Below are 10,956 nucleotides of genomic sequence, written 5' to 3'. Positions count from 1 at the left end.
TAACCCTAACCCTAACCCTAACCCTAAACCCTAACCCTAATACCTAGCAGTCTATAAAAATCTTAAATAGCTTAGCTCTTTATAGGCCTTACAGCTTAGCTTACTATTTTTCTAAAGTATATATAATAGCTAATATCTCTTAGTTATAGATGCCATAGTTATACTCTACTAGATTTATAATCTTAGAGTAATAGGTAATAGGATGCTACTCTCCCTCCTACTACTAAGAGAGCATACTAGTAACTACTCTATTAGAGGTATCTATCTCTAACTTTATAAGTAAAGATAGGTTATAATAGGTGAGAAGCAGAGCTTCTATAAGGGCAGCCTTTAAATAGCAGAATGCCTTCTTATAAGTATTATTCTATATAAAGAGGACATCCTTCCTTATTAGTGTAATAAGGGGTTTAGTGATATAACTATACTTCTATATAAACCTCTAATAGAAGTTATAAAAGCCTAGAAATAACTAGACCCCTCTTATAGTGGTAGGTATCTTCTACTTTTATACTATAATAACCTTCTCTAGGTCTACCTTAATACTATCTATTAAGATAATAAAGCTAAGATACCATATCTCTATTACATAGAATTTATACTTTTTTATTAAGGCTTGTAGGCCATGCTCCTATAAATACTATAGAATAGTATAGATATAGAGCTAGTAGTCTAATTTATTATTAGAATAGATTAGCAGGTTATTAATAAATGCCATTAGGTATTAATCTAGGTAGTCTATAAAAATACTATTTATAAAGTACTGGAATATGGCTAGCTTATTAGTAAGTCTAAAGGGTATTACCTTATATTTAAAGCTGCCATATTATAAGCAGAATATAGTAAGGTCCTCTAAGGCTAGATCTATGCAAATCTAATAAAAACCCTAGTAGATATCTAGCTTAGTGAAGATCTTTACTCTAGAGATATACTCTAAGATCTTATTAATTAAGGGGAGAGGGTAATAGTCCTTATATATTATAGTATTTAGCTTATAGTAATTAATATAGAAGTATAGTCCTCTACCTAGCTTTTCTACTATAAGAATAGGAGAAGCAAAGGGAGCATTACTAGGTATAATAAATCCCTTATAGAGGTTATCTAGTATATATTCCCACACTGCTTCTAATTCTTCTATATTTATCTTATATAAAGGCCTATAGCTAACTGCATTCTCCTAGTCTAGTTCTACTTTATAGTTAAATTCCCTGTGGTGGGGAGGTAAAGTATTAGAATTATATTTAGAGAAGATGTTAGCTAGGTCCTAATAAGGTTCTAGTAATACTTACTTAATCTTACTAATCTTATCTTTAGTAATCACCAGGCTGTGGTTAGTTAACTAAGATATTAAGGACTAAGCTATAATTATTAGCTACTAAGGGAGGGAAAGAGATTGCCTACCTTATTTTTTATTAATTAGTTTATTAAGCTTATAGAGGGAAGATAGGAAGATAGTAGTATCTTTCTTATATATATATTAGTAGAGTGCTACTGCACCTATTATAGTGATATTAATAATAATCTTACTTAGTGGGAGAGTAGGCTATAGTAATAATATTAGTTCTATGCCTCTTCCTTATAGAGCTTATTCCATCTTAAGGGCGCAATGCTACTAATTAATTTCTTCTATTCTTATAGATTAGTATTACCTAGCCTTATAGAAAGGTGAAATAGTAGTTATTAGCATTGCTAGGTCAGGCTCCTTAGGGGAATATAGCTTAGGTACCTCCCTAGGAGCTGTGGAAGGATGCATTAGGGACTAAATATATAAGGTTTTAGAGGTATCTAGGGCCCTTAGATTATTTTAAAAAAAAGATGCTATAATCTTACACTATGGCCTTATGGTTCTCCTATAGAGCTATATATATTTAAAGGCTTAGTTACTGCCCCAGGAAGAACCACAGGGCTAGGTGTGATTAGGGAGAGAAGAGAAGATAGAGCTAAGGGAGGGAAGATGCCCTTTTTATACCCTGCCTATTATCTAGCATAGCACACCATGTCATATTAGTAATCTTAGTTAATTAGTTACCTAATTAGAAAGCCACGAGGGTCCTCTTAATTCATCTATATAGTAATCTTATTCTAGTAAGTGGGTAGTGTAGACTAGATTAGCTATTTCTCTATATAATCTACTAGAACATAGTGTTCTATAAGCTATATCCTTCCTAGTATAATATTATAGTATCCCAGCTCTAGTATAAGAAATAGCATCCATCTTATAATGTGATTATCTGTGGCTATAATTAATATAATAATATAGGTGAGTGGAATAGACTGCTTCCTATTAAATCCTATAACTATGTACTCCCTCTCTAGGGGTATAGTAGGAACTCTAAAGTATTAAGATATCTAGATAGCTAAGGAAGTAGTCATACATGCATATATATTTACTCTAGTATTAACTAAGAAGCCTATAGATACTAAGAATCTATTAATAAGGATAAGTAATTTTATTTTAAAACTATCTTCTTTATTACCTAATAGATTCCATAAATCTAAGTTATATAAGTTAACTAATTTCTTACCTAAGAAGGAGACTTCTCCTAGGCATTCTTATTTTCTAATTCAGGAGTGGACTTAATAGGCTATTCTAATACCTTAAGCTACATGGCCTGCTTTATAGGGCAGCTATAGCTAATATATCTAACCTAGAAGTATATAAAGTATTTACCCTTATTTATAAGGTATTTCCTAGTCTTATTATTAAGGCTGTTAGGAGCTAGGGAAGCTATAGCAGTATAGCTATAGGTAGTAGTATTATCTATAGAGAGAGCAGCTATAGCTAGAGTAGTAGTATAAGACACTACTCTAGTCCCTCTAATATAAGTATTAGTGCTGCTATTTAGATAAGCCTTAATTCTTTCTATATTCTTAATATTTATTACTATATAGCTATAGTAGTCTATAAACTCCTGGAAGGTCTTATTATTATTATTATAAGTAGGTATAGTAAGCTCTTACATGTAAAGAGATAGTTTATTATATAGATTATCTTACTAGCTCTCTTTAGGGATGCTTACTTCTACTATAAGATATAGGAATTCAGAAATAAAGTTATTCTATTTAGCTAATAGCCTTATATAGAGGGTGTTATATTTCTGCTTAGTAACTTACTTATAATTAGGGTCTATAAATACATTTTCTAGGTGCTTAAGGAGGTCTATAGAGTCCTAGTATAAGTTAATAGTATCTTCTTATAGTTAAGGGGTAATATACTTCTAGGCATTACCCTTAGTGCAACTAGTTATATAGGTAATTCTTATTATAGGGTTAGGGAAGTAGTTAGCATTAGTAATAAGCTTCTACTTAATAGCTAGTAACTAATCTTTAAAACAGGGGTCCTTTCTATTACTAAGGAGAGGAGGGTCTAGAATCTTTACTAACTTACTACTAGTAGCTAAAGCCTAGGAACTAGTGTTTTTAATACTAGATCTATAGGCTACCTATAGAGTGAAGTTATTTTATTCATAGATTACCTCTTTAAGCTTCTCTTAGGCCTTATTATATTTAAGATTAGTAGTAATAAGCTAGGCCTAGGTCTATTTATATTCCTAATAGATCTATTTATTCTAGTGCTTAAGATCATTAGTCTTACTCTAGCTCTTAATAAGTTACTTATTTAGGAGAGCTGCCTCCACATAGTTCTAGTTTGCCTTTATATCTAAAGTAATATAGATCTAGGAGATGGCTTCCTAGTAGCACTTAAGGTCTATTCCCTAGTGGGCAGTGAATTCTTTATAGGAGATACTATTAGCTAACTTATAGGTATCTTCATTAAGGCTGCTGTTCTCTATCTAGTTAAGTAGGGTAGTCAGCCTTCTAGCAAAACCTGAGCCTAGTCTAGTACACTGAGTAGAGGGATTATAGGTTCTGTTTCTAGCTCCTTACTAGTTCTTAGGCTCCTTAGCAGAAGCTGCAGGTCTAGCTATTATTTATTCTTCATGATCTTAGTTAATAGATCATATCCTCATCTCTAACTGTTGGTGTTATTAGCACGCGAGGGTTCTTTACAAGAGGAGGTAAGATTAGTGCTTAACATGAAAAAGAATGCATTTCTTGCTGGATCTTGCACCTTCTAATAAAAGAGATGATGAAGGAAGTAATACTTAGTTTTATATAATGGCACTGCTTATATTCTAATAGTATAGTAGTATTTTAATAGAAAACTAAGCATAGAGAAGAGGGGGAAGAAGTATGTACATAGTAGGGAGATATATAAATAGAGGGTGGAACAGTGCAAATAATCCAAACAGCCCTGGAGAGGTAAGTGGTTAAGATAGGTAGAAAGCTCCATGTAAGGAGGTCCGCGGGGAACATGGTGACGGATTGTCACAGGTTCGAACATGTCGGATTAGGTGGTCGGCTCGATTGTATCGTTTTTCGCAGGAACCGCACTGGAAATGGCCGTCGCGCTGCCCGGCGAGGGAGCTGTGGGGAGAGTTGTCGAGAATGGGGAGCGGGGAGTCAGTCGCCATGGCGAAGACACATGAATCTTATGAGGAAACTCTACTTGGGAGGGATCGGTCCGAGACATAAAGATCGTCAGACAGAAGGAGAAATTCAGATGTGCAGCTGTGAGTAGCGGATGATGAACGAGAAATGAGGGAAACGGGGAAGTCTGGGGCGGATGAAGCTAAAATGCTGAATTTGCGGGGAAGCTGAATTGCCGACGCCATGGTTGTTTGCCTGAGGCTCACTCTAACCGTTCTGACTTAGGTTTTGCATTTTGCAAAGAGACTACAGGTCTACACTAATGGTACTCTAAATGCAGCTGACAATCCAATCTCATTCAGCTTCCCAGCTTGAAAGAAAACGGGGCTATGCTCCTCTGATCCACAGAGTGGATGCCAATCCTGGTTCTGAAGACCGCATGGCACAGGCAGTTCAACAGCAATAGTCCAAGCTTCAGAGCACTTCACTTTCATACACCGCCGGCATCCAGCAGGACAATTGGTAGGATTATAATCACTGCAAGTCATGGCGCAGAGATGAGCAATACACGTTCATTCGGAGGTCCTCGTTTGGGGCCACCCAAGTCAGAATGCGGAGGTGCGTCGGGATGTGGAGGCGCATACCCGAACAACCTCAGCCGAGATGTCCGGAAGCTAGGGTAGCAAATCTAGGCATAGCGTCGCGCGACTATGTTGGTTGATAGGGATGCAGGGAGGTTAACGAGGACTGTATGTGGTAGATTATGTTAGTCAATACCTGCTGCCAGTCTGTAACTAATCGACAATGGCCTAGTGAGGCACATACCAGCTGGTAGAGTTGCATAACCGAACCGCTAAAATCGAGTGACTGCGCTCTGCTCGGACTTGAATATCCCGAGATCCCTTGGCATTGCCGATATATTGAGAAGCCTAGGCAGCCGAAGCTGAGCATGGACACCAGAAATCAGACACGGAATTCTTCCTATAGCGGATCTCCAAAAAAGCAAAATGGCAGCGCAACCACCCAAGGACATGACTGAAAGCACAACGGAGACCAGGTGGAACAGGAGACTCGAGGACATCGCCAACAGCCTGCGTCCCTCGCTGCACGAGTGGATTAGGCGGCCTCGAAGAATAGTCGAGTTTGAGCCCGACAGCGACGCATACTTCCATGTCCGGCCCAAGACTAGCGATCACTCTATATCGTCGCTCCCTTCATTGAACTGGACGAAGAACGATGAGTTTGTTCTGGACTTTGGGATCCACATGGTTGGATATCTGTCCTTCGTCCTGGACTTCACAGGTGCCAATATGGATGCACCTTGCCGCCTACACCTCACCTTTGGAGAATCATTGTTTGATGTTACAATGGATATGAAGAACGTTGACACTTGGTTGAGTACGAGCTGGCTCCCAGATGAGACCATCAACGTTGACTTCTGCCCAACGGACGTCTCACTTCCTAGAAGATATTCGTTCAGGTATCTCAGGGTTCAGGTGATCGACGTTTCTCCAAAGTATACAGTTCGCTTTTTAGACGTCCTATGCAAGTGTGTCAGTTCTATCAGCCATGATACACCAGTCGAAATTTTGAAGTATAATGACCCAATCCTTGACACCATCGACCACGTCAGTATCTCCACCTTGCGAGACTGTATGCAGATGGTCTTTGAAGACGGGCCTCGCCGGGATCGGAGACTCTGGATCGGAGACCTGAGGCTGCAAGCCCTTGCAGCATATTCCACATTCCGAGACTACAAGCTGGTCAAGCGATGCCTCTACCTTTTTGCCGCCGTGAGCCGGGTGGATGGCTCACTGCCTGCATGTGTTTTCGAGCAGCCCCAGCTCTCGCCGTCCACAGACTACATAATTGACTACGATATGCTGTTTGCGCCAACCGTCCACGACTACATGTGTGCATCCAACGACGTCCAGACGGGCCATGAACTCTGGCAAACCGTCCAAGGATGCCTGAACCGAGCCCTGGGACATGTGGATCCGGAGACAAAGACCTTCAATCCAGGCCACTCGGATGATTGGAAGTTCCTTGACTGGGATCAACAACTTGACCGCACAGCAGGAGAGCACGGTGTCCTTCTGTACTGCTTGAAAGCGGCTAACAAGCTAGCTCAGCTTCTGCAAAAGCCAGAACCATTCACAGAGCTGGTGCAGATGTTAACTGCATCTGCATCGCAGTTTCTTTCTGACGACGGGGTCTTCATCTCAGGGCCCAGCTCACAGGTGTCGTACGCTTCTGCTGCTTGGTTAGTCCTCTCCGAAGCATTTCCGCAGCAAACGGCTCGCACTGCTCTTCTCAAGACACTGGCTCATCCAGATGTGGTTAAGCCATTAACACCGTACCTGTGGCATCATGTCTGCGACGCTCTAGCAACTGTCGGGTGCTACCAGGAGTGTATTGACATTATGACCTCATACTGGGGGAAGATGGTGCAGGCTGGTGCGGACACTTTCTGGGAGTGTTTCCATGCGAATGATGCCAAGAGTAGTCCATACGGTGATGTGAGGAACAATAGTTTCTGTCATGCCTGGAGTTGTACTCCTACCTACTTGCTGCGGGGTAAACTTCGGCATTTTGTGGAAGCAAAGAATTTGGGGAAAGTGACAGTGAAACAGTGGGATGAGAAGTGGATTGGGAGAACAGTATAGAGCGTTTGGCAATAAGCATAAATTATTTACTGGCACTTGGGGCGATTTTGCTACTCGTATTTTATTGAACTCACTGTGTATGCTGCTGCTGTATTGTATAGAGGGCCTCCAGCCATACAGCAATGTAATTATCCAGGTCAAATCCGCCGGAAAGCCAATATTTCCACGTCTAACATACTTGGGCATGGGGGATATGCTTCCCTTTGAAAGGCACCCGTCTTCATTAGCCTGTAATCCCTACATTAGCCAGCAAGCTTAATTCAGGAACTACCACATTCCCTCGTTGCTGTTACACCCCCAATGGGTTTAGATAAGATCCCAGTTTCTCCAAATAGAGTATCACGCCTTATGCCTTGATTCCTCCACCGTTTCAACCGTCACTACCACGCCGTCTTCCATGTCTTTAACAACTGGTTGGTCACCGAACAGCTCATCAATCCCTTCCAGCGTCTTGCCCTTAGTCTCCGGATAGAAGAGCAGATAACACACCGCGGCGATCAAGTTCCAGGCAAAGAAGAAGTAAAAGAACTTGAATCCCAGGTCTTCGAGCGCCATTGGTGCGCACTGCGCAAAGACCAGGTTCAAGCTCCAGTTAGTGACAGTCGAGAGTGAGTTACCGCGTGCGCGTATCTCAGCGGGGAAAATCTTATTTTTGCGGGTTGTCAGCCTGTTGCATGATTCTGGAGGTGACGGGGCTATTCCAACTCACCTCGGCGGGGTACACCCACGAGATGACACCGATCATGGTGAAGAAGAGACTGAAGACAAAGTTCATGGCGACCATCGCTCGGAGAGCGTTCTCATTAGGCGAGGGATTGTCGATCAGGACATAGTATTTGGAGAGCACCGAGTTAACTAGAAGGGCCGCTGCCATGCCCCCAGCCGTGATGACGAGGGGTTTGATGCGACCAATTCGATCAAGCAGCCACAGCCCGATGACACAGTAGACAATGGATAGACTGCCCGATATGCCGATGATTTGGAGGGAAGTGCTTGTGTCAATGCCGAGAATCTCATAGATTTGGGGACCATAGTAATTGCTGGACAAAGTTAGCACTTGCGAATACGCACAAGTGACTCAACGCTCACATAACATTAATGCCGGATAGCTGGCCAAAGGCTTGTATGCCCATGCCCAACGTCAATCTCCGACGCCAGGAGGGCCGGGAGAACATTTCTCTCCAGCTTCGGACAGCTATCTGCTTCTCGGCCGTTATAGTGTCGACAATCTCGCGGTACTCTGCCTGAAGGAAATCTTCATTGGAACCATTTCCATGCAGTGTGTCCAGCACCGCTTTGGCTTCTTCAAACCGTTCCTTTTCCACCAGCCAGCGGGGTGACTCGGGCAGGAACCAGATGCCTATTGCCATAATGAGGCCTGGGACGGTCTGGAAAGAAAGCGGGAAGCGCCATTGGAAGTTACTGTCGACCTGGAAGCATCCATATCCCAGCCACTGCGCGACGAAAAACCCCCACGACAGCATGAACTGCAGAAGACCCGAGAGCTTGCCACGGTCCTTGGAGATAGCTATCTCTGACGAAAACAAAGGGACAATAGCGGACAGCAGGCCCACGGAGAAGCCGGCAATGAGTCTGCCCGCGATGAGCATGGCAGTGTTTACTGCACCACCTTGCAGAACGCTTCCAATGACAGAAATAACAGACCCGATAAAAACGGTCAGCCTCCGACCGAATCGATCGGCCAGGAACGAGATGGAGAGTGCTCCGAGGATGGCACCTCCAGTGAAGGAAGAAACAATCCCGCCACGTTCCGCAGAGGAAGGTGTGCCCATGTACTGAATGAAACGCGGCTGTGCGATGGTTGACGAGATGATGCCGCTGTCATAGCCAAAGAGAAACCCACCCAAGGCGAGAAATGCCGCCACACCTGCTGTCTTGAGACGACCCATTGCCGCAAAACGATTGATTTTTGACCTCACCAATACTCATACCGGGAGCATAACGAGAATTTATAGGGACCTAGGTGGTAAAAACCAAAACTAAGATCCTTTAAGGCCTGTAACCAGGAGAGGGTCAAATCATCGGTATTAATTTGACCGTGGGCTGGCCTCCATATCTTCACAATAGCATGAAGTGTAGGCCCTGCATTGCAAAAGCGCCACTTTGCGGTCCACATCCGGGGTAGAATGTGGAGGTTGGAGTTAGCGTCTTGGAAATGCACACAGACGAGAATCCTGACGGCAAGGCGAGTGAGGGATACGTACGGAGTATTGAATCTCTTGCTCGGGATATTGAGCCCCGAGGATGTCCATGTTTCACGTTTTGAAGCAATTCCGTTCTATTGCCAGAGCCCTTCTCGGGATGTGGACTCGTGCTGCAACTTGGCAAGAGGGATAAGCGAGCATATGGACGCTGGTGCCAAGCCTGGGTTCTATACAGATAAAGTACAATCATTATATGGACGTGGTAGAGAAGCAAGAGCTATGTACATTGTCGGTGTGATGAATAGACATGAGGCCTATTTAAACGGAGATGTTTCACACCCTTTTACTGTGCCAACCATTTCAACGAGTCCTTTGTCTTTTATCCAGTATCACTTTCTGAAGCAAGATGATTAAACTCCCCGGTGCACTCTTCCTCACCCAGCTGTGTCTGGCAGTTTCCGCACAATATCTCGACTGGAGAATTTACAAAGCAAACGGAGTCAACCTTGGAGGTTGGCTTTGCCAGGAGTCTACGATTGATACGGCCTGGTGGGCAAGGTACTCCAAAGGCGCCGAGGATGAATGGGGCCTCTGCGCAAACCAGGGTGCACAATGTGGCCCTATCCTGGAGAGACGATACGCAAGCTATATTACACCTGCAGCCATTGATAAGCTCGCTGGTGCTGGCGTGAACACCTTGCGTATCCCCACCACCTATGCGGCGTGGGTCAAAGTGCCCGGCTCGCAGCTATACGCCGGTAACCAGGTTTCTTTTCTGAGGAACATTGCGACATACGCTATTACCAGACATGGCATGCATGTGATCATCGACGTGCACTCACTACCGGGTGGAGTGAATGGAATGCCTTTTGGCGAGGCATCCGGACACTATGGATGGTTCAACAATCAAACCGCTCTCGATTATTCGCTTGCAGCAATCGATGTCGTTCTCGCTTACGTGCAGAGCTCGGGTCACCCAGAATCCTACACCATTGCACCCATCAATGAGCCGGTTGATAATCGAGACATGAGGTTCTTTGGCACGCCTGCAGCCTTGTCTGAAAACGGCTCTGCTTGGGTCCTGCGATACATAAAAGCAGTCTTGAACAAAGTGGCTGCGGTGAATCCCAAGATCCCAGTCATGTTCCAGGGAAGCTTTCGACCTGAGACATACTGGTCGCCCAACTTCCCAAGCAGCACAAATTTGGTGTTTGACCAGCATAATTACTACTTTGCTGGTCGCGGTGCAACGGGCCAGAACATTACTTCTTATATCTGTGCCGATGCCGCTGGTGGAGCTGGGGATGGCAAATTCCCTGTTTTCGTTGGGGAATGGTCGATCCAGGCCGAATACAACAATACTTTCACCGGACGGGAGAGGGCCTTGAATACAGGACTATACGCCTTTGCGAAGCATGCCCAAGGCAGTACTTACTGGACTGCTAAATTCTCGGGAAACGCTACTGTCAACGGTCAGGGAACGCAGGCGGATTACTGGGACTACATGACCTGGATTAATCAAGATATGATCCATCCGGCCGACGCAGCCGATATGTGCGCTTAAGTTGAGCTCCATTTGGATCTGTCCTAGGCATGGGCAGTGGCAGTGGGAGTAGATATATGACGCTGAGATAATACATTTTCAGTTACTCCGTAGCGCGAGCCATAAACAGCCACAGTAGCAGCTATATCTCCTG

The 10,956-nt window shown here is 43.6% G+C and overlaps 3 protein-coding genes across 3 annotated transcripts; 2 read left to right on the top strand and 1 right to left on the bottom strand.

The window, feature by feature from the left end:
• Nucleotides 1-5,435: 5,435 nt before the first annotated feature.
• Nucleotides 5,436-7,094, top strand: P174DRAFT_425076 (bacterial alpha-L-rhamnosidase domain protein; the record flags this gene model as incomplete). Its single annotated transcript, XM_024825253.1, has 1 exon — nt 5,436-7,094. One exon carries the CDS (start codon nt 5,436-5,438, stop codon nt 7,092-7,094), a length of 1,659 nt encoding a protein of 552 aa, XP_024678510.1.
• A 339-nt stretch (nt 7,095-7,433) lies between these two features.
• On the bottom strand, nt 7,434-9,367 carry P174DRAFT_464303 (sugar porter family MFS transporter; the record flags this gene model as incomplete). The annotated part of the gene is made up of 5 exons (XM_024830373.1): nt 7,434-7,739; nt 7,804-8,134; nt 8,184-8,985; nt 9,075-9,102; nt 9,320-9,367. The coding sequence occupies 5 exons, from the start codon at nt 9,365-9,367 to the stop codon at nt 7,434-7,436; spliced, it is 1,515 nt and encodes a 504-aa protein (XP_024678509.1).
• A 298-nt stretch (nt 9,368-9,665) lies between these two features.
• P174DRAFT_435261 (putative cellulase) lies at nt 9,666-10,823 on the top strand (the record flags this gene model as incomplete). Its single annotated transcript, XM_024825922.1, has 1 exon — nt 9,666-10,823. One exon carries the CDS (start codon nt 9,666-9,668, stop codon nt 10,821-10,823), a length of 1,158 nt encoding a protein of 385 aa, XP_024678508.1.
• Nucleotides 10,824-10,956: the final 133 nt, after the last annotated feature.

The sequence above is a fragment of the Aspergillus novofumigatus genome (assembly GCF_002847465.1).
Source record: "Aspergillus novofumigatus IBT 16806 chromosome Unknown P174scaffold_9, whole genome shotgun sequence".
In the NCBI taxonomy this organism is placed as follows: Eukaryota; Fungi; Ascomycota; class Eurotiomycetes; order Eurotiales; family Aspergillaceae; genus Aspergillus; species Aspergillus novofumigatus.
The sequence above is the reverse complement of the archived record's forward strand: the minus strand, read 5'-3'. Positions and strand labels throughout refer to the sequence as shown.